Here is a 24,758-nt window from a genome sequence, read left to right as displayed (position 1 = left end):
GCTTTGTACAAATACCCCCCGAAGGCCCCAGGCTCAGCCTGATGGTGAGTGTATACTCTCATGAAGATGTATCTCATTAACTTAGTGGTTCTTCACTGATGTATTTCCAAAAGCAGCCAGTGGCAGGACTGGCTGGGAATCAGCACGCAATCAACATAGCCCCATTGTATGAAGTGAGAATGATGTGTGTGCCATCACTTCACTGATTACTGAGTATTCACCCAGAAGAGTAAAGCAAAGAGCTGTTCAAAGCTGGATCAAACAATCAACCCTCCAAAGCAATGACTCTGGCAAAACATGCATCAGCAGTTTGTAGAAAACTGACTAAACTAAACCTTTTTCCTGTAGCACTTTTTTAAAGCCACTAACAGTTGGACTGATTGGCAGTGATTTATTTATTTCACAGTTGCTTAAGGATGAATTCAAATGACTTTGGTGATGGAGTTTTCACATATCTGAACATCGAGTCATCTGATTGTACAGCCACAAAATACAATACAGGGCATGTATCTTTTCACAGATCGTTACTGCACAGCAACTGGAGTATGTGCCAAGTTTGATGGATCTGAGCAATAAATCATTGTCATCATAATTAATGTGAATAATTACTCTTTTACTTTCTTTGGGTAACAAGCCAAATATTACTAACAGCATCTGTGGTGGCTGTGTGAAGCAGCAATTTGTTTAGAGCCTTTCAGTGACTCCTTCAGGAGAGAGGTCACTTCAAACAACCTTTAAAAGTTAGACTGCAGGAATGTGGGGATGAATGATGCTGAAGTTAGTTTTTACATTAATGATAAATTGTGCCTGAGAGTAATTAGAGGTGATGCCTGCCGGCTACAAAGAAATGAAATACTTGCACTATGCTTGTTTTGTTTTTCTGTAATATTCTTTCATTCATGTGACATGTATAGGTACACTTTGTCCATGCAGGACTTCTTAACCTTTCACTCCTGCTGGAATATGTCAAGGACTGAAGGGAATTCAGAAGAAAAAAGAAAAGGCCAGGGCATTTGTGTGTTGTGTGTGTGTGTGTGTGTGTGTGTGTGTGTGTGTGTGTGTGTGTGTGTGTTTTGTTTTTTTTTGGACAGTGAGTGAACTGGGAAATCAAAGTGACCATGACAGTGCTGATATCCAGCTCACAGGTAGAGGAGTCTACAGCTCAGTGCCCGTCCAGACATGTTATCGTAAAGTATTTTATTACCAGTCCAGCAGGGAGATGAAACTTGGAGCTACAACACCTAGGATCCAGTCAACATCTGAAGGCTTTATGATTTTTGTGGCTTATCCCTCCTGTAGCACCTGCTGATTTATCTTCACAGCATAAAAGAAACAATAAAATGAAAGGTTGGATAGCTGGGGCATCGTGGCAACAGACTCTCAACAGCCTCTGGTTCTGTTTTGTCCTAAAGCCTGATTCTGCTGTTGGCTATCAGATATTTCACAACAAGGCCCATATATCTATGAAACAGCCAGTCCTGTTTTATACATGTTGTAAAAGCAATGTTTCATTTTCGTCAAGATATGTGTGAACCTCTTGTGTCCACAGAGCAGGTGCAGATGGGATATCCTGAAGCTCCTGCTGATGAGAAGAGAGGGAGTGAAGTCCTGGTTTGTGAAAACCACAAGAGGCAGCTATAATGTGCTACCTCCACCAGACAGGTACATGTTCAATACTTCACCTCCTTCAGAGTTAGCTCCAGGTTGCTTAGTAAGTAAAGTAAATTTTAGTGTGATTCTTCAGTACTGACTGTAGTGACTTGTATTTAACCTCATCCTTTGTCACTTTGACGGTGGTTCTGGGAGTTGTTGCCCCACCCTGCCATCATCTGAGTTGTTAGGGTCACATGGGTTGGGGTGTGAATGGGCGTTAGATTGCCTGGAAAAGGATCTCAAGACTGCGTTACAGGTGGCTGATAGTTGGTGTCGTAACCCACCACCTCTGGTCAATGATGAAAAAATGTCAACATTTCCTCCTGTAGTCATGTTGACATTATAAGAGATATGTTATTTCTAATAAAAAACATTAGAATATATATTAATACTACTTCTACTGCAACTCAAGACTCAGAGGATTTATACTGTGTTGATTCAGTGCAGCTGTGCAGCCTCTGTGAGAGCAGTCAGCACTGGTCAATTTTGCAATCAACTGAGGAGGCCCAGTCATATTAAAGCCCAGTGTCAACCAGGAGAACTGTATTGATTTTTTTTTTAGCTCTACTTGGTCTTGATGATATGGATTTGACTGGTAAAAATGTGTTTTTGTTCTTGTGTTGATATTAATTCACAGGATTAATAATTACAGTCAGTGCATCGTTTCATTAATTTACCAATCCAGCTGGTCAACACACAGAAACCTGTTCTTTAATCTCCACTTTCTGTGTTAGATCTTTTTTTCTAATTAAACTCTCATGAGGGAACAGAGCCTTTCTCAGTGCAGTCAGTTTGATTGAGAAGTGTCACCCTCATTTCTCACATAATGACTATTCTGACTGTCCTTTGTGTGGGGAGAGTTAAAAAGCTGGCAAAGCTGAGCACATTATGAGAATACATGATGTAATATTTAGAGTTGGATTGCTAAAATCAGAGGCAGTAACACTTTGTTGCTTGGATCAGTGATAGAAGAATGACACCCATGCATTTGAAATGCTTCTCTGAAAGCAGAACAGAACATATTGTCACAGAAATATGAAGCTGTTATAATCAAACTGGCAGTCAGTTACAAAGATCAGTTACAAAGAGCTGAGGAGATATGCAGATTCAGGGGATAATTCTCTGTGGATTCGTCCATTCGAGCAACGTCTTTCACAGACAAGTCATGGGATTCATTGTTAATATTAAAGCATTTATTGTAGCCATTTTAAGAATGTGTTTTATACCACTGTTATAAAGTGTTACCACATAAGCAGTTGTGAAGTGGCTGTTTAGGTTGTGATGAGTTTGGGCTAATATAGCTTTTGATAATGTTTGAAATGATATTCTCTGATTTAGTTGTAGCATGCTGGGAGACAGTTTTTAGGATGGTGGGAAGATTTTTTCAAATGAGAATCATTTGAATATTTTTCTAATTTTGTTTCTCACAAGCTGCTGATAAATTTAACTCTGTACCCAACCAATCAAATCACATTCTAATCTGCAAACAAGCTGCTGTTTAAAATTAATATTTCATTTTTTTTATTTGAAATTATTACACACATCCCTCAGACTTATTTCATTACTGCAGGCATTCTCCAGTATTAACGACAGTATAGAGACGGGCAGTTTTCAGACTTTTACCCTCACTCGTTGTCCATAATTACACACTGTTTCAAAAGCATCCACATGACAAACAATAACGCAATCCTATTATAGGATGGCAGATGATAGATGTGAATGTAAAAAAAAGAAAGAAATAAGAGTTGCTGTCAAAATGAAACTCTTTCATGTGATGAACAGTGGTGCTGACTAACATTAGTCCAGTCTGAAGGACTGATTCCAAATACCATCTAGTTCTCATTAGAGGCATCAGCAGCTGTTATCTGTTTTTTTTCCCAGTATGCACTGAGTCTGATTTTCTACAAGCAAAGGACTCCCAGCACACTGCAGAGGACAGCATGAAATCTACTGATCACTCAGTTTCTTGTTTTGGTGCTGCAGTTAGAGCAGAGACGGCTGAAGTGAATGGATTTTATAAAACTAATGAACACCATCAAAATGAAAGATGACAGTATTGATTTTAGGCATCTGTTCATATATATATTAAAAAAAATCTTAAAAAAAGAGTTCCATCTTACAGTAAAATAAAATGTGAAATAATTTGGGAGATTTTTCATAAATGACAGACTTAAATCCACAGTGATATGCTGGTTATGACAGCCTGCCTGAAATGATTACCAGACAAGTTAATCTCCAGTTTTTCCCCATCAAACAGAAAGTGGAATGTAAAAATGTAGATGCTATAAAATGTTGAAATCCTAAGGGAGTATAGCTCATTATTTGCAGTTTATTTGTTTTCCATCATTGAGCTGACTGGCTGCGAAGCTTCTCTTACAATGTCCTCAGTATTTCATAACATGGTGAGAAGAGCAGAGAGGCTGCAAATGAGGAAAATGTGTCTGTCTGAACTGTGTGGGTGCTTGTTAGCCACTGAGGTCAATATGCTATTTTGGTAACACAATATACCAGGCTTGATCACAGGGTGGCACTGTCATTCAAAGCAGTCTCTAAAATACTTCTAGCTGGAAATAATTTAAGAATTAACTAACAAGGTACAGATGTTGCTGTCCCCTCCTACAGACTGCTTCAGCATTAGCATCAAATTTAAGTTTGTGATCAATAACTGTTCCAAGGTATTTACATTGTTCAACAAATTCAATGTCAGTTCTCTTAATGAGGGTCTGAGGTGCTGGTTGGGATGCCTTCTTTCTAAAATCAATGACCATATCATTGGTCTTTATGGTGTTTAATTGTATGAAGGCGTCATCGCACCACTTGACAAACTCATCCACCACCAGCCCATGCTCAGATTTGTCATTATGAAGCAGGCTGACAATAGCTGTGTTGTCAGTGAATTTCAGGATGTGCCTTGCTTCTACAATCATTGGTGTAAAGAATATACAGCCAGGGGGCAGGACACAGCCCTGTGGAGCCAGTGGAGGAGAGGCAACGTTCTCATTAAGTGGTTTTCTACATGCAGAATTCCACCAAAAGAATGAGAAATGTGTCACAATTAACAAAAGAAGAGACCAGACACCTGGCAGAACCACTGCAGTGCCAAATCATGCATTGGTTGGACTGATGAGTACAGGCAGTGGTGGGAGGAGTATTCATATCCTTTATTCAGGTGAAAGTAGAAATGCTACAATAAAAAAAACAGTCAATCAAAAGAATAAAATCTGCATTTAGAAAGGTAAGAAAACATAGTATTAGCAAAGTATAAATGAAGTACATTATACTTATAGCAATTTAATCTGTGTCATCATATTTCATAAAGTGATCATGTTATAGTATATATAAAATATTCATCTGCAAAGTAACTGTAGTTGTCAGATAAACATGGTGAAATGTAGTGAAATAGAGGACCAAAATAGCATAAAATGTACATACCCAAAAGTATGTGCCTGCAAATTGCACATAAGTGCTGTATATTAAAGTGCTCAGAGGACTTGAAAAAAAAGAAAAGTGAAACATATTATAATCAACCCCTTGCGCTCTGCTCCCCCTTCCTCCTTATGAGATAAGACTAAATCCTTACTGGTATTGACATTGTGTGTCCTTCGAGATTCCTCATGAGCTGTCAGGACTGGCTCATCTCACAGTCTGCGCTGCTCAGGTAACAAGCTCATCTCCTGTCCATGTGACAAGAGGTTCTCCCTCAGCGTGAACATCATCTGCAGTCTGATTATATCCTCTGTCTTCCTCTGGTCTCTTCCTCTGCAGCTTCATCTTTGCAGTGAAATGTATATTCTCTCTCTCTCTTTTGCATGTTTTTAATAATTTTTATATTTGGAAATCAACAGGAGAAGCAGCCAGTAAAGACATCACTTCTGACATCACAAACTGTTGAAGCAGATGGTGTTGGGTGTCTTAATATAACCCAGACTAGCTGTCAATCTATTTAGTGTTTATGAGAGACATCTGACTGTGAGGCCTTATGGCACTGCTTCACTAATTAAGCTTAGTCTCAAACTCATTTGACCCTCAGGGAATAACACAACTGTTAAAAACAATCAACATGATGAGTCTACATGCCTGTCAAGCAGCCGTGAGCGAACTACTTTCACTTTTATTGACTGCTGCCGTTCAGTGCCAGATTTATATCCTGTATTTCATGACAGGACAAACAGTGAGGCATGAGCCTTAGTGCTTGACATCTTTCTTTTTGAAAGACATTTCATTCATTTAAATTGAAAGATAGCTGTACTGGAAAGCTCCAGAGTCAGTTCTCCTCCTCCTCCTCCTCCTCCTCCTCCTCCTCCTAGAGCAACCTTGATTTAAAAAAAATAATCTTATTAAATGAATATGGTAGATAATTAACTTTGTTTTAGCTCTGTTTTTGGTCTCCACCAAATATCTGGTCCTAGCTGCAACATGATTTACTGTATTATGTTTACTAGCTAGCTGTTAACTGTGTCTGCCATCAGGTGCTGGGCAGGTAGTGCACAGTGGGTTTGTCAGAGAGAACAGTTGCCTGCTGCTGCTGCTGGAATGACACAATGACGACAGGAGACTGTAAAACAGTAAAGTTGTGGGCCAGATCCAAAACAATGAGCTGAGAGGAAGTGCAGAGTCAGATGATCTTTGTGTGTGGGGGGTGGGGTGGGGTGGGGTTTCTCTACAAGCCGCAACTTTATCATGACACATAGTCATCATATAATATAAATGTTTTCATAATAGCTGCTTTAACTTCCTAATATTTGGCAGTGCCATATGTATATACTTTAATTAGGAAATCACACTGAGAATAGGATCTCATTTACAAATATATGTCACAGCATTTCTGATTTTATGTTTTTCTGATTATGTTACCTCTCAGGGCATCACTTTTCAGCTGTTAACTTTCAGCCCATTATTTTCTGCAGGATCCATAAGAGGAGGGGAGTGATACCACTAGGAGTCACCAGAGTCAGACTTCCAAATCCTACACACAGGGGCTATAATTAGAGTGTCACATAGTCCATTACACCACATTATAATGAATGGTTGTGGTTAAAAACAACACAGTAAAATGGTTCTAATTTAAAGTCACATACAGTTTAACAGAACAGGCTGTTTTTTTAATTCTGTGTGTTCAGTCTAATATTTGCTGAGATATATTGTACATGTATTTGTATTTGAAGTGTGTTCACAGTTCTTCAGTGTTACTGGTAGCTACATGAAGCTAGTCAAACCTCCTAGTTAAATAATTTAGTTTGAGATCCTGTCAAAGATACAGCATGGGATGGAGATGCTATAATAAAAATGTACAAACTAGTTTTTGTTGTGAGTAGGATGCTGGTTGAACTCCATGGTAGTTTGTGCTCTATGAGCACAATATTAGAAAAGGTTAAGAACTTCAAGGTGATATTGCCCCATGACAACAAGAGGCACAGATCACAGCCATGTCACCCTGTCAGCCAGAGAGTTAGCACCGCCCTCTTGTTCAACCTGATTTGGATACTTGACCCTTGCTTTTGCAAAAACATCTCCATGAGAAAAGGATTCTAGTTTGAAACACTACCCACTGTTTTTTTCATTCTCACTGCATTCATGTGATAGATGCCAGTGGTCCATTTCAGGTGTTTCAGACAGGTGTGCAAAGTCCAGCACAGACCTGCATATATACAAAAGATGCATGTTATTAGAATCTAGCTCACAGCAGCTCAGGAGGGACTTTAACCTTGTGGCTTGTAACTGGAATCAGTGGTTTATTGTGTCTCTGTGACAGTGGTTGGACAGAATGTTATCAAAACCTGTGCAGTCCAAAACAACATTCCTGTACTAAATCCTACCTTTGTAAAACTTTAATGTTCTGTTCAGTTCACTGACTCAAACAGCCTTGATATTTTGTATAATAAAACCTGATACAATAAAACAGCCTGAACCACAATTTAAAAATTCTTGCCTTTGGTTGCAGATAACAGCACTGAATTGCATGCAGTTTGTGTTCTTGACATTGTGTCCCTCTTCATACAGTGGCAGACATCTCTTTGTTGTTGCTAACTAAACAGTACCCTTCAAATGTCAGTACTAAGGTCTGGTCACAGCATTGTGGATTTCATTTTGTCATATTCATATCAATGCTTTTTTTTCTAGTATGTACAGTTGGTGAAAGCAGATTGAGGTGTGCATGCCTCAAAATGTTGACGCTTGTTTCACTGCGGTGTCTGCAGTTCAACCACCAGGTGGCACTATTCTTCCTGTCAATATTGGGTGGCATCTACAATATGTGAACAAGTGAAGCCAGAGTTCTACCCTCAGGATTGAACAGTGAACGTGAATGCTGGCTTTCTTTTAGCTTGTCTCTGGTCACAGACTGAACACTGAATGTGTCAAACTGCTGACAGCTTAATCCACTAATCTGTTGAGATGGTGCTATGTTCCCTCCTTTGATGCATTTAAGTGAGAAACATCTCGAGTAATGTGAATGTGAAAAAAAACAACAAACATACTTCACTCAATTCAAACTGAATGCATTTAATAAAATAAAATGCTCATAAATGAAACAACTGGGTTCCATTTATGGTTGAAAGCAGTTTTGCTGTAATCAACATATGTCTTTGTTCATGTACAGTCAAACAGCTTGTATGGAGAGTCCGTTCATTCACATGAAACAGCATTAAGGCTTTTATCCATCATGATCTTGAGACATAGCAACCGGTGGATGCCCATAGAAACGCTGTATAATCAGGGTAATGATTCTGTGTTTATCATCTGTGTTAGTATGACAGGTCATTTTTATTAACATAGATGTATGCTAGAAACACTATTTATATGAACTAAAGTGAAATTATAAAGAGTCACAGAAAAACTCTCTTTAACCAAAATGAGTCCGTCCTGGATTTACACACTCATATTTGTGCAGTCGGCACTTTGCTGGATAATCCCAACGCTGCAGGCCAACAAATCGTGTCAAATCCTCTCTGAGTATTCGTCCTATTTGCTGCTCTCAGACAGGCAGTCCTCGGCCTCGAGGCTTTCATCACTGTTCACCATTGGATTTCACAATGAATTGTCATGTTTTCTTCAGTGACCTCCACTGTGTTTCCATGACTCCACAGCCAATCACAGTGCGCCTGGCTTATCAAAGAGTCAGGTGGTTCACTTCCATCAGCCAGTGTGTGTCTGTTCCCCACAGAGCACTCGGTGAATAACGTCCCTCTCACAAACCCCTGCTGGACCAGGCATTTGTGACCTTTGAGATCATCATCTGGGAAGGTATTCCTGTGGAAGTCCGCTAAAGTTCCTGCTCTGCAGTGCCTGGTCGACAGTGTGAATGAAGGAGTCAATCATCTCTCTCATGTCAGGGGTGAATGGGTCAAATGAGGGCTGCTGTGCCACCGAGCGTTTGAAATGCCCGTCCTGGTTGCTCTGGGCACAAAGCAGCCTCTCCTCAGTCATAGTGGCATTTAGAAAGCTTGTGATTAGATGGAGCTGAGGGAGAAGAGCTCTCTGCAGCTCCTCATAATGCACCACCAGCAGGCGGCGTCCAAATTTCAGCCAGCTCAGAGCATGGGATGCCCACCAGGGGGCATAGCTGGAGACAAACTCTGGCCATTCTGCAGGTGAAACAGAGGAAAATTTAAACAACAATCTAAAGTTTCAACCAGGGATAATGTGATTTGCAAATATAATTGACTGCTGAGCTGTTAACTGTTGAATAAGGTAAGGTTTTCCCTCTCTTATGGTGAATAGAATAGCATTTTAGAGGATAATATATATAAATAAAATAAAAGAATGTTACATCTGTAGTACTTCACAGCACAGAAAAGTCATACAGATACATACAATACAGGTACAGAAATGATGCCAGAGCTTATGAGATGTCAGTTAACTCAAACTACTACTGCTACAAAATAAAATGAACATAATAATAAAGATAAATGTCCGACCAACGTCTCAGTATTTTAGATAATCTACACAACACACTGTCAACAATTCTTCTTTCTCTGGCTCATGGTCTGCACCCTACATCACCAAGGCACCACAGAAGTTTTAATGAGGACTATTTCTCTGTTGGAAAGTTGTTCCAAAGACAACTGTTTACAGTTATTATATTCAGGTTAACTGGGACACTGTTTCAAGCTCTTGTTTGATTTTTTAAAATATCTTCTTTTTTTTTTTCAGTGTCATGAGCATCACGAATTAATCCTCCTCACTTTCACATTTTTTTTCTTTGAGGCAGAAAGAGTACACAGACAAATAAAACCAAAACTATCAGCCTGGAGTGATACTGGACCACTGGAGGTACAGTATGTGAGATTTCATTTGATTTTTTAAAAAAATTGCTTAAATGCAATATATGTCTTTGTTACAGATGCTGCTTTTTGTTGTGTTTAAATGACTTATATGTCCTGTACATTACTGACCATGGTATAAAAGCTGTAATATTGAAGAGTGCAGTCTTCCCTGTATGTATGAAAGCTTAACTGCTTCATGATGCACTCACAATCACAATCACAGAATGCCCTCAGGTCTACTGTTGCTGTAATATCAAACAGTAACTACAGTATCCGTCAGCAGAGCCATAAAGCAGTCGACCATTATGTCTGTGTGGACTGGACTGTATTACCTTTACTTTTCCACTGTGTATCTGTGGCGTGTCCTAAATGTCCAGCACACTTGCGGTTGAATTCAGCCATGAGGGAGCGGTAAGGGTTGCGAATCAGCAGGATGGCAGAATCGAACATCTCAATCTCTTTCTGACCACTCTCATGGGTCTTTATGCAAATGCTGCGGCCACTCTTCCAGTAGTCCTTCTCTCCTTTGAAACCTGGTACCAATGAATAAATGAATGGATAATGGTCAGCTGCAGGGCAATACTTCACCGAGCACTCACTCAAACGCTCGTTTGAAAGAGCCCTCCCCACCTCTGTTGTATAACGTGCCGTCGAAATAGAAGCTGCCAGTGTAGTAGCCAGTCACGAGCTCGATCAGGTGCCGTACCCAGGTGTTGCCTGCACCAGGAAAACTAGAAAGAGCCACCAGGGAGCTGGATCTCTGAGGCAGAAACATTCTCTCTTTGCACCTGGAGTCTAGAGGGACAGAGCTTTTGTTGTCAGCATCAGTTATAGAACTGCACAAGATTAGAATTTATCAGAAAGTGTGGATTCATAGAATTCAAAACTGATTCATTTTCAGGACAAAATACAGAGCCAAGTCATGTGTGACACAAATTGCTGCAGGGCTGCAAGAGCAAGGTAATGGATCAGAGTTGAGATTTACAGTGTGATCAGTCTGCTTTCAAGTGCAATTTCTCCCTCAATCATGCACTATGTGTTCCTTTCCCCCAAGAAAACAACACAATACTCACAGTCAGTGTCAGAGAATAGAATAGTTTAGACTAGGTTATTTTACAGGCCATTTTACAGGAAGAAAGAAGGGCTGGAACTGAGTGTGATCCGTATAAATAACTGACATAGCAGAATGGAAACGGATTAAAATACAGACATGCTCTCGTAATTATCACATTGTCCAGTCTCCCCCTGTAAAACAAATTAGAATGAGGCTTCACATGATTGGAGTTGACCCTGTCACATGCAGATGACACAGGGTTGCATCTGTAGAACAAATATCTCACCAAGCACAGGTGTGTTATACACCTGGTAGCCGTCATGCTCAGTGGGTGCTGCAAGTGTGGAGTTGCTGGTGTGGTTCGCAGCAGTATTCCCCACACACTGCTGGTTGTCAGACTGCTGGTTGAGACTGAAAAGAGACGACGTCCACGTGCAGAAACAGTTCGGCTTCTTGAACACAGCCAGTGGGAGCTCCTACAAACAAAAAGTACAAATGTTCCCCATGTTTTTCTGTGACTCATCATATTTATTTTTCTCTCCAAACACTTCCATTCTATCCAAGGCCGATGTGTCAGCTCAGTTCAACAGGAGGATCTGCGTAACATCGCACTCCACACTTTTTGTTTTTGTTCATTATTTTTTCTCACTTTTCCAGTAACAAAAGGTCAGAATGCTCAGCGTCAAAGCATAAGGACAGACACTGCAGTGAAAATATTTGAAAAGGTTTGCGTAATCACACACACCGAGACATATATGCACACACAGTCAGAATTAATCACACTGCAGTCACCACCCAGATGATGTGCAATATTTCTACCAGCCATTTCTGTTTCCAGAGGAGACACAGCTGCACCCAGCAAGATCTCAGTGCAGGATCCAGACTACTTCTCATTAGAGACACATTAACCCTTAAATATTCAAAATTCAAGGAGCTCTGTGCTTCCACACGTGATCTCCTGGGAGTGGAGACAGCTCTCTGAGCTGGAGAGTCTCCTCTCCTGGGAGTGGAGAACCGTCAGTGCACTACAGAGAGCTATGTGCAATAAATTGATGATCAGGTCTGTCATTTCAAAGAACTAACACAAACCTTATCAGTGCAGGTCTCGATGCAGGACTGTGTTGTTAGGTTGGGTTGAAAGGAGTAGACAGGGAATGTGCCGACTGTGCTCTTCAGCAACTTGAAGCAGCCACGGTAGTGGACATTTCTGACTGGAAAGAGAAGAATACATGAGGAAATACACAAATAAAGAGCTTACTGAAAAACAAACAGGCCAGATCTTCAAAAAATATGTATTCTGGCATCAAGGTTAAATTTAAATTTCCAACCATTCCAAAGTATTTCTGCCTTAATATATTCCTTTACTTGACTGGATTCTGGTATATAATACATTCACAATTCAGCTGCAAACCTCCAGAGACACCGAACCATCCAATCATGAATATTAATACTGTATAAGATATGAAGTCCTCACATAATATATTTGACCTTGCTAACAATGAGAAAGGGGTGTACATTTTCAAAGAAGAGAAAACAACAAACATGAGTCCTCTCTATCCTCTCTCCCCCTGTCCTCATTCTGTAGGTACCTGACTCTGGAGCTATTATTGTAATGTCATCAACCATTCTGACAGTGCTTGAATATGAATTAATATGAACTGAACTGAACAATAACCATCCTTTAATGATAATGATTATAATCTTTTCACTATGCTAGATAAACAAGAAGACATTGAGTATTCTCTGGCACACATTAAATACACACCATATTTGCTGCCTCAGAGAATATTGAAAGAGAATATCATCAATCATTAGATTTAAGGCTATGCTAAGCATGATTTTATGCAGAAATACACCTGTTTCATCAGCCTAAATCATGAAGTGGATCCACAGCGAAGCAGAGAGTCCCGGCAACAACTCCACTCATCCTCTTTGCCCAAATTATTTTACATTATGAATATTATTCTCAAGAAAAAGTTTCTTGCTACATTATGAACAAATGTCATGAAAAGACCAAAATCAACAACATCTTTGTCCAAGGTCTGAGGCACTCACAAGTTCATTCATTCCTATTGAATGAATGTATTCAAAAATGTATTTTAAATTTGAAGAAAGGCTCTGTAATGTCCCAAACCAGGTGTGCACTGTAGTTTTAGTGAATGTTACTTAAACAGGAGGAATTCATGCTTTTGTTGGGGACTATTTCCATACTCAGATGAATAAACATTTAGTGCTACAGTGCTACAGTAGTTCCCAGAGTGGATACGACAACAGCCTGAGGATGCCTTGAGGACAGGCCGAGGGTGTCGCAAGACAGGTTTTCATATCTTCACTGTGCATTTCTGACATTTCATTTTCACATTAACAAAATGAGGTGACAAAGTTGTCAGTTGTCATAGTTATGCAACACACGTCTCTGCAAGAGTTTCCACAGTCTGATAATATGACTGTCAGCAGTGATGGAGAGATTTGTTATTGTATGTAGGTCGACGTCCAGCCCTCTACACAGACTGAAATGACCAAAAGAAGAAAAACTGGGGAGGTTAGCCGTCCCACAGAACAAGATTGTTGCATAATATTTTTAGGCATATTGCCAAAAGGGAAAATTTTTTTTTTTTTTTACCACACTAAGCGTTTTACATAAAAACAGAGAATTTAAAATAAATCATTAAAATAAGTGTAGCCCCTGTCCTGAAACTGAGGGATTAAGTAATTAAGTGCCTTATGAAGATAGGAGAAAACATAGTAGGATAAGAAATGAAGCTGTTTTTACTACCACTTAATAGAGGGATTTCTGTTATAAAGGATATAAACTGTATTTTAAGTTCATTTTGATGGTAAATATATGAATGTCACGAAAGTACCCTCACAAGATTCATGTGACTTATCAATTATCAAGCGCATGTTTAGCAGCTAGATGAAACTTTGTTAAACTCTATTCCTCACTGACTGTGAGTTTTTGGGGCAAGTGCGGGTGTTAATGTGAGGCCAAGTTTGAGGACAATGAGGTCACCACCGCATTCGCCAGGGTTTCATTGGAAAAGCCACAGAAGATTTCTCCCGATGAACTGTTAGTTTGCCTGGCTGTGTTTGTGGAGCAGAGGATTTCGTGGGCTGAGCTGTGGGTGTCAGTAACTTTCCCTGTTAGTGAGGTAATTATACATTTTGTCCAGCCCCAAGGATATTATTTACATTGTGTTACAGGGGTCTAATTTGTGTTAGTGGGGGAATATGCTGTGTGGGGAATGCTGTGATTTAAAAATGTTTGGTAACTCCTGCTCTGATGATTATTTCTGGCATCAGGACAGTGTATGTGGGACTGTGTCAAAATAAACTATAATGCCCAGGGTCATCGTAATGAAAGACCATGTCACCCAGTGCATCAATGTGACTCATAGATGTGTCTAGTAATTTATTTTTGTATTTGAGGGAACAATGCAGCTCAAATGAGTAAGATAATCAAGGCTTTGGTTACACGAGTGATACTTGTCAGAAAGATTCATTCAGTATTGGTTCTGGTTTTGTCCAGACTAATCCTTTTAGATTGTTACGTGTGAGAAGTGCCCAATTTTTACTGATGCCATTCTATTGATTTTTTTATACTTTGTTTTTGAGAATTAAAGTGTAAAAAGTTGTGTTATTTCTTCACCCATCTGTGAAGTCACTCTTAGTGCAGCCTGTGCAGTGAACAGCAAAAAGTCCTGTTTCTTTCCCAAGGGAAGCTGACTCACATTTTCTGTGACCTGGCAGCTGCTCCTCCACCTTGTAAATGGAGAGTCGGCCCACGCCACCACACGGAGACCCCCTCTCACCCCGACACACCAGACTGCAGTCCTCCTCGGGAGCCCGTGGGCTACTGATACGGTTCCCGCAGTGGCATTCAGCTCCGTACTCCAGGCCTGCAAACTGGTACCCACTACCCACACACACAGATAGACACACTGTTATTGCCCTAGCCAAGGGCAATCCATAACCTCCAGCTATTGCCCTCAGGCGAAGCCATCCCACACAACATTAGTTAACATTTCAAACTTATCATTTAACTCAAGCGTCCCAGGATTAAATCTACAGTATGGTCCATCCCCTGTGATATTTGTCAGTACTCTTCCTCCTGCACTCATCTGACTGTGTAATTCCTTTTTCTAGCTGAACTGCGGTCACCTCTGATCTGTACTTTACATATCAAGGCTGTTGTGACTCATCCCTCTTCCTCTCTCTTTATCCTTCCTCCTTCTGAGAGACAGAGACCTCATCAAAGTTGACCTTTTCATATATGTCCTTTGAAGCTTGCTCATAAATTGCCTTGACTTTTTACTTTTTCTCATCGTGGTAATTGGCCCGCTCAGGTAACGAGCATGACTGCTTTCCATGTGGATGGGTGGGGGAACGGGGGAGTGGGGGGAAGAATATGCTCAGCGGGCTTGAGATGTGAGCACCAACTCTCAGTCTGACTGCATCCATCTGTCCTCTGCTGTTCTGTTTCAGTGGGGCTGCACTGCTTCCTTCCTGCTAAGATATTAAAAGGAATAATTCAAGCAGGTCATTCCTAGAGTTTGCTTTGAAAAATCCACCCGCCTGTCCACATTGTCTTGCAGGTTTGGAGAGCCACTTCAGTGCTGCTTTCTCAGCTCACACTGACCCAATCTGAGATTTTACATCGTGACCACAGGAAAGTACACATCTAACCACTGATTTATTCACCAACTGCTGTAGTCAGCTCATTAAGCTTTCTAACACATACACACCTCCCTCCTTCCTTCTTCTGCAACAGATCAAGCCTTCTGTCCTGGCCTGCTCCTCACTCTCCCCTCTCTCACCCCCCTCATCTTTTACTGTCATCCAGCCACCTGGCTCTCCGCTGGCTCTAAACACAGGAGGCATTCATGGAGGAGACTGAGATCCAAAGCATTTACTCAAACAGCAGGCCTTCTGTGGTCCCTTCACAGGGGCATGCCGCGAACGCATTACCTTTCTGAGCAGGTGTCCTGACACAGAGAACTGGTCATTTTGCGCAGGTCATAAAGCATGGTTCCTCCCAGGGCGCGATCACTGGCATTGTGCAGAAAGCATCCCATGTAGGTTCCTGCATGTGTCAAGAAAAAAAAAAAAGAAAGAAAAAAAACAACACAAACTCAGTCTGAAAATTTAGGCATTTAGCAAGTGCTCTCACAAAGCTGAGGTAGTTGACAGAAAACTGCATTACATGTGCTGAAATGACTGATCAATTAGTCCTGGAATTAATATAATCAGTAACAACTTAGATGATTGGTTGTATGTTAACTTAATTTGCCAAGCAAAATAGTTAAAGTGGCATCTTTCCAGCTTCTGAAACATTTTTTGTTTCATGATTGGAAATTAAATATCTTAGGGTTTTAGACATCATGTTAGGAAATACAAATGGGAGTTTACTCTGACATTTCACTGATTTTATGATTAATCTATTAGATTAATTTCAGATGAATCGATTATAAAAAATGACCAGTGGCTGTAGTCGTAATAACATTAATTACACCAAATATAATGTTGATTCTCAGGTTTTCATCTTTCAACTATCCTGTGCAATTACAAAAAATTTGAATAATAAAAAAATACTTAATTTCTATCGATCTAATTGTAATAATGATTATTCTGAATGCCCTTTATTCTGTGTTACACATCTCAAATAAAAATTCCATGCACATGCTCCTTCAATTAGCCTTAAATGAATGTTGACACACTCCACTTAAACTTGATTTGGACATAACCCAGACTTCCTCTGTCTTTAGTCTGGCACTGGCACTGCCCTCTAACAGTGCCAAAACAGCCTTTGCGTGACCACTTACTCAATGTAATTATACACACCAGCATCTATTGTGAGTCGTAATATCCAACTAATTTATAACATGACTAGGCCTAATTTATCATCTGATATAGATTATTCTTATTCCTGCATTACTGTGAGCCTATTTACTTGCACTAGAAAAAAATGAAAACCTCTGTGGAAAGAAGAATGTAACGCATAATAGTCTACGACAGACTATTATGATGTGCTGACAAGATTAAGGCTCCATAGAAAATGTCACCCAAATTCAGCCTTTGATGTTATCCCTGTCTTTGCCACATTGCTATATCAAACTCAGCTTAGCTGACACATAAAAGTCTTCTTTATAAATACCAGCCTCTTCGTGGAGGGTAGCATATGCATTCCTTTTGTGTGCTGACTTCATTTACATCTTGCCCCTTGGGTCTGAGACTAGTATATTTTTAGGTTATATGCTGGATGTTTTTACTCATTCAGGAACTATATGCTGTGAACAGGTTCAAGTCTTTTGATGCATGGAGTGTATATAGATAATAGTGTTGGTGAATTTTGCAAACAGGAATTTGTATTATAGATGTTTAAAGGTTTCAAGGACACTGAGGATACAGCTTCTGTTTTTTTATATTTACTAAAAGCATAAAAATCGACTGATGCCAACTGGTCAAAGAGGGGATTTAAAAACTGTGGAGATACTGTACATGCTGACTGAAGAGATGCAGCAGCAAGGTTCACAGACAAGATGGAAGCAAGCAATGGACCATGAAATTTCTGGCAGGCCAAGTATCACCATATCGAATTCATGATTCAATCAGTTTGCAATGTCCTCTGAAGCCCGTCCAGCCTGTTGTGCCGGGATGAGGCTGAGTCACCAGCCGCCTGTGCCTCAGGAGACTAACGCTGGAAAACACCAGCAGCTGCTGCCTGAAAGCTCTAAGAGGCCGGGGCTGCCAAAGTCTGTGGCAGCAAGCATCTCAAGAGGCATCACCTAGAGGCCCCCCGACCCCCTCCGCCCAGCAGGGCAGGTCACTGCTTTAATCAAAGTGAAGGAGAAGCCCCAGGCTGCTGCAGCTGAGGGTTAATGGAGGGAAGCAGCTTGAATTCCCAGACATGATAGAAATGACTGCACTTAGGTCTGACACTGTGTCTCTTTCTTAAACACTAAGACAGATGGCTGTGCTGGAGCTGATTCTTCCCCACAGGATTTGATGGAGGAGGCTAATGACAGAATGGCAGAGTATGAGGACATGTGCCACTGCCACGGGTAAGATGTGCACTGTGTGTGTTCATTAGAGTGGGCTGAAGAAGGTTCACAGTCTCTCTGCTGCAGGTCTATAATATCCTCACAGATGTGAGGAGAGTCATCAAAACCACAGTAGAGAGGGTCTCAACATATGGTTGGCTGACCCAAGCTGGGGGTCAGAGAGGATCATCTCAACAGGATGTCTGATACTGAAAACCCTAAATACCCAGTGACTGCGAATAAATCCATCAGAAGATTTACACCTGCACTTCCTGAATACCTTAAACTTCGCATGGGAATCGACACAACTTCATTAAAATCAAATATCAGGACAGATCGACACAGGCAGTGTAGCTCCTACTGTGCAACTCCTGTAATATTTCTTACTTCTGATCCCTCTGCGCATCTCTGGGCGTGTACTACTTCTGATATGTACTTTACATATCAAGGAATTTGTGACTCATCCCTGCAAGGTACAAAGTTTCCAGCAGCAGACACAAAGTATTATGCATCTCACACTTTTATTATAAAATGTTTGAACAGGTAGGCAGGCTCCTGAATCTATGAACATCTGTTACTGGGAATGCATGTGCCGACTTTTGCACCCGGCTGTGAAATGTTATTACTGCCATGTACTGTGTGTGGAATTAGACTGTGAATAAAGGTGGAATAGAAATCAAGTAAAGACAATAAAATCGTGAAAAACAAATATTTAATAGTGAACCATAGACCTGAGAATATTATATTCCGGGTAGACTTGTGATTAGAACTGCAGTTCTTAAATCTTCCACGGTATGTGATGACATTATTTTCCTTCATTCTTTTCTTTCCTTATTATTATTATTATTATTTTTTAGCTTTTTGTAGTCCATGTAGTCCTGACAGTCCTGACACTGGCGTACAACAAATACATAGATACTAACATAAATTATGCATCAGCCAACAAATATTGAGAGATTACATTTTAAAAATTCTAATATCATATTGATATCAGCCCTCAACATTTGGTATCCATCCAAACTAGACTCTGGCTGAGAGATTTGGATGACTATAATGTGTTGATTGATGAGAACTGTTTAAGGACTGCCTTCCTTGGAACATGTCATGATAGTCCTGGTTTAGCACTTTATCATTTACATCATGTACTTGACTCACTCTGAGCAGAAACATTTTACCAGTAACCGTCCTCTCTATTTCCCTGCCTTTATTCTACAAAGCAAGAAAGTCCTTAAAATATTGCAGAAATTATGTGACATTGGTGTAACATTGAAACTGTGGCTGCAGCTACAGATACACTGAATTCATTTAATTAAATAGTTATATTCCATTAGACTTTCAATTAATTAGTCAATAATATGAGAGAAAAATAATTCCTAAAATACATATCACACTTTCTCTGAGTTCAAGGTGACATATTCAGATTGCTTATTCTGTTCAAACAGTTGTCCAAAGCAAAAGGTCATTCAATTTAGAATTACATAAAACACAGATGAGGAAAAAAAGAGAGAAGCTGGACAGGAGATTTATGCATTTTTGCTCAATAAATGACTTAAAGAACAGTTTGATATCACTGTCATATCGCTATAGTTTCATATTTTAAACATGAAGCTTCAGACCACTGACTGTTAGCTTAGCTTATCTTAGCATAAAAACTAGAAACGGGGGAAAAGCGAGCCTGGATTTGTCCAAGGTCAAAATTCACCTACCAGTATATCTAAAGCTGTTATATCTTGTTTATTTAATCAATATAAAAACCAGTGCATAGAAATGACATGTTGGTGGTTTTATGAAAAGTTAGGTGCTGGTTTATTTCTCGTCTGGGAGCAGTGACTTTCTGAGGTCTCCACATTGCTTCAGCTAATGCATTAAACAAACAAGATATAACATTTTAATTGGTGAGCTTTAAATGTGGGTTTTTGAACTACTGGACAGATGTAGGAGACCTTAACATCTAACTCACAGCAAGTGAGTTAGATGTTAAGGTCTCCAAGTGTATATTCTAAAAATGTCTTTTACTTTAAAAATTCACTAATTGATTATCAGAGTAGTGCCAATTCGTTTTCTCTCAACCAGTCAACTAATCAAGTTACTTGAGTACTAACTGAAAGTGATCAATACACATTGTTGTTTATGGGTGTACTGTAGAGTTTTATGAATGATATCACAAATGGCCGGCTTGTGTTTGTTCTCTGAAACCTTCAGCCAGTTGCCCCTTCTGGACATGTGACACAACAGGCCTGGGTAATTTAATTCTGCGTCCTGGGTAATATTTTTTAAAAGGAACCTTTGCCAGATGGCTGTTACTGTAACTGATGTCATTTCTGCCTCCAACATTTTTCATCTGTATTACCCTGCTTAGTGACTGAGTGGTTATGTAGTGTCTGTTTAAAAAAAGGATTAAGAGCTCTTGTAGGATGATTTTCAAGAATGAGCTAGAAGAACAAATGTTCTGCTGTGAGTAATTCCATTGTATTTATCATTTCAACAAAATGGCAAAGGCACTGACAGGCAGTGTTAAAAACAATGGAGCAAATCTCTAGGGATAGCTTAAAAGTGCTCAAGTCATGGTGAGGACTCCTTAACAGAGAGCATAAGTAAGGAATTATATGATTTTTAGTTTCATAATTACTAATTTATTTTCTAGAAACTACTACTACTGATGTCTGCCTGCCTTTTCCCTCTCTGGTTTTGAGAGGATCAGTGAGCACTATCCCTCATCTACAAGATCTGAAGCACCCACACGTAAAATGTCACATAAATGTATAACGAAGCTCCTCTAAATGTTCTAAGGTCATGATTATCTGTTCATGAATGTAGAATGAAACCGTGATGCAAGTGTGCTACGCAAGCCCCATGCAGAGTGTACTACCTCGCCTCCAGGCCCTCTGAGCTAAAAAAGTAAATCACAGAATAGAAAATAAACTTGTATATTTGCTCCTTCATATATTATTCACCAGGAAAACCACAGTCTCAGTCAACACATCTTCACCAAGATATTTCAGTCTCACATATCTCCTTCCACTGCTCTATTTCAGAAAGCACAATAGTGTTGTAGCTGAGAGCTTTTTCACTGAGTTTGCAATGCCATCCGCTTCAACAGAGGCGCACAACCTTGGCTACAGATGTACAAGGGCAGTTAATTATTGGCAAAACCACAGTAGCTTTTGTGAGGAGGCCACACAACCACAAGCCTCTCAGGCAGCATATCTTGTGCAAGTCATACTGGAGGGTCATGTGTTGTGGAAAAGCAGACAATAAGTAGCAGATCAAACTGATTAAATCTGAACTTTACAGACTCAAAAGAACTGACTGGGTTTAGTTTATTTCTGTGTGGTTGGCTTTGAGAAATATTAACTTTGTATTCACATAATACAGGCCTGCTGGTTAAAAATACTGTAGTATTCAGTTAACTATCACTTTCATGGTGTTAACACCTTACTTGCACACTAATTAATGTAATTAGGGCAAGCAGTGCCCTTTGGTCGCATGTTAACATTCACACTGGTTTGTTTGCCTGCTGGCTAGTTGGCTATAAGGAAAGCTGATGCTTATGAAGCTCGAATATTGAAGTGTAGAGGCCTGGACTTAACATAGAACAGTATCAACTCAGTGTGGAGACAAATCTAACTCTTTAGACTGACTATTAAGTTTTATTTTTTGAATGTATTTCGAATGTATTCACAGACACAGCAGTATTTACCTTTGTGTTTGCTGCTCCTGTGGAGAGAGACTCTCTGCTCTGGACTCTCTGGCAGCAGACTGTGAAACCAGCGGCGATGCAAGTGTTGGACCCCAAGGCTCCGGGAAGTGGGCCAGTGTCGCCCTGCCTTGGCTCCCCCTCCGGACACAGACTGAATGGTGGCCCATCTGGAGCGTGCCCTCATGCCCAGGCCTGCAGCCCTGAGGGAGGTAGGAGGTGCTGCAAGGGACAGCATGGGCGGCAGGCTGGCGAGGTTTGGCTGGGCGACTCTGACGCTGGAGCGCTGCAAGAGGAGGATGCTGCCTGCCATCAGATAGGCGATGCCCAGGCAGAGCAGCAGCATCTGAGCCCGCTTCAAGAGGCAGTGCAGCTTGTAGAGAGGTGCCACCATTCCCACACGGTTTACCGTCTCTCACCTCAGTGGAAGGCCATTTCATGGATTAGGAACAAGAGGATGGATCTGTAACCTACTTACAACTTCATAATCTCAGAAAAAGTGGCATTATCTGGCAATGGTGTACACATCATGTCTGGGTCCTTCATTGCCACAGTGTCCAACAGCAGCGCGGGAACAATGAATGTGCTACGGAAGAGAGGGATGCAGTATCCAAGGCTGTGGTCGCTGATTCCAGGATGATCCTTGAGGAAAAGCTGAGGCACAAAATCAGAAAAAGCACAAACAGCTAGGTTTAAAGTTAAACAAGTGTATGTCTTTGCATGTGAGCACATTCAAAGGGAAGGTAACTATATGTCTGGCGGATTAGACGCACAGCTCATAGTGACATATGGGCTTGTGTTTCTGTCTTGCAGCATGTTGCAACGCGTCCCTTGGCGTCTGCTGCTTCGCTGCTTTCATTTGTGCCTCTTGTTTTTTAACTCAAAACCCTGCCTCAAGTTGTGTTCTGCTATTTCTGTCATTCCTGGTTCATCTGCGTGCTGGGATTGTGCTCTCATATCTCATTAATCAGTCTCTTAAAATTAGGATACTGCATTAACCTTTACTAAAAAGGACTTTTGAAAATGGATTCTCTTTCAGTGCAGAGATTTCATTTTTAATTCCTGTACTGTCAGATTATATTTAATTTAACACTGGCAATATCTCCCAGCTTCACAATTTAAGTCTCAGTTATCACAGTAAAATGACATCATGTGATAAAAACTGTCTGGAGAGCGCATTATGGGCGCTTATGAAATGGGGATTATCATAGCAGTATGCAGACCATCTCTGGCCTCATCTGTGGAGAGATGGATAAGTGGTGAATGAAAAACGTGCAAAGATGAGACGCTGAAGATTTCTGGATAATTAGGATGTAAAGCACCCTGGTATCCACAGTGTGTTATGAAGCCTGGTAGTTTGACTGAAGAGAGAGGAAGTGACCTGCTCATGTGAGTGGGTATTTTCCCGTCTCTTTCTGACGCGACGGTCTCTTGCGAGCCCCCTCTTTGACACAGCTGATTATACTGGCAGCTTATAGAAGTTGCTGTGTAACAGCAGCCAGTACGTTTGCACACTCCCCAATAGATGCCTCACAGACTGAGTCCCCCCCCCCCCCCCCCCTTCACATCCGATGATATCCACTAATGCCTCCTTGTCTCGGTGGCCGTCACACACTGTCATGCCCTTCAGCTCCACTTTTCATGTCAGGCCTCTCCTACTGATGCGGACCCCACGCACTGCTACCCCCCCCTCCACACACACACCCCCCTCCCCCAAAAAAGTAGGGGTGCGGTAGTGCTCCCGAGGATTGAAGCAACAGTTTGCACAATGAACAGTCTCTGATCAAGTCCGAGTGCCCAAGTTATGTTTAACTCCAATTTTTTTTTTTTTTTTTAATGCAGAAAAATAACCATCGCGTATTTTATCCTAAAACATCCGAAGCTGTCTGATGTGATATACTGGGGATGTATGGGAGGTTGAAAGATGAATGAATAAACAGCGAGAGTAAACAGGCATCAACCTATTTAAGAAGCCGAGGTCTTCCATCTTAACAGCCCCTCACTGTGCCTCCACCATTTACAGTAGAGGATATTTGAGCATGAGGCTTACCTTCAGCAGCGGAGTGGTATGCACGGCATCCTTGTACCGTGCGATCACTTATCAGTTTATGGCCGTTGTGATCGCTGTTTTCTCCGCTTATTGTCCAGTAAACGTCCCCCCGGCTCTCCAGCATTTCCCAGAGCTGGTGTTATATAAGCTCTCTCTCTCTCTCTCTCTTTCTTTCTCCCCCTCTCTTTCTCTCTCTCAGCCAGTCAGTGCTGCTCTCCGTCGCTCTGAAAGGCTGGCACGGCGATATAAAGCACAGGCAGTGTGTGTGTGTGTGTGTGTTGGTGAGAGAGAGAGAAGAGGAGAGGAGGTGATGGGGAGGAGGAGGAGGAGGGGTCCTCGGTCTAATTTGCATTGGTGATCTAAACGCGTCACCGCTCCTCCACTGTGCTGACGGGAGGACCGTGTCCAGCAGTCCACAGCTTGCACCGTGCAGAAGGGAGTCCTCACAATAAACAGCGGCTTCACCATATATTTCATAACGTATTTAAGGCACCGCGCCTTTATGACCGTGCACTCCACGAGCTTGTCGTCAGGAGACCCGAGCAGCGGAGTGAGTTTAAGGGGAAAACAACAACTGTATCATCTGAGGGTCAGTCATTTGAGGGGACATTTGGCCATTTGACAAAGAAAGCCTGAGTGTAACCAGGACTGATCCCACAAGGTCTTGCTTTTCTGTAAAGTCGAGAACAGGAACCAAGCGAGAGAAAAAGAGAATTTATTTATTTAGCAGCCATATCTCAGAGGTCCCATCAGGACTAGAGATCCAGATCAAGAGCTCAAATCATTTGTCACTTTGAACAGTGTATTGTCCACATTTGTATTTGCTCACTTGGTTTAGCTTTGCGCGTTAGTTTAGATGAAGTACTAAATGAATGGACTTTGCCATGAGTCATAAACGGCGCATCAGTCAGCCGTGGTTAGCTCTGTTGACGTCCCCGCATTTCAGCACCACGAACAGCGCCTCGCCTGCGCGCTCCTGCCATGAACAAGTAAAATTAAC

At 41.0% G+C, this 24,758-nt stretch overlaps 1 protein-coding gene across 1 annotated transcript; it reads right to left on the bottom strand.

Moving 5' to 3' along the window:
• Positions 1-8,134: 8,134 nt before the first annotated feature.
• wscd1b (WSC domain containing 1b) lies at positions 8,135-24,160 on the bottom strand. Its single transcript, XM_018692592.2, has 9 exons — positions 23,759-24,160; positions 21,712-22,362; positions 15,940-16,054; positions 14,703-14,887; positions 12,061-12,182; positions 11,258-11,447; positions 10,548-10,712; positions 10,250-10,450; positions 8,135-9,236 (listed from the first exon to the last, which is right to left on the bottom strand). Exons 2-9 carry the CDS (start codon positions 22,100-22,102, stop codon positions 8,884-8,886), a joined length of 1,722 nt encoding a protein of 573 aa, XP_018548108.1. The 5' UTR covers positions 22,103-22,362; positions 23,759-24,160; the 3' UTR covers positions 8,135-8,883.
• Positions 24,161-24,758: the final 598 nt, after the last annotated feature.

Source organism: Lates calcarifer, linkage group LG20, assembly GCF_001640805.2.
Source record: "Lates calcarifer isolate ASB-BC8 linkage group LG20, TLL_Latcal_v3, whole genome shotgun sequence".
NCBI lineage: Eukaryota > Metazoa > Chordata > Actinopteri > Centropomidae > Lates > Lates calcarifer.
This window is presented reverse-complemented; position numbering and strand designations above follow the sequence as displayed.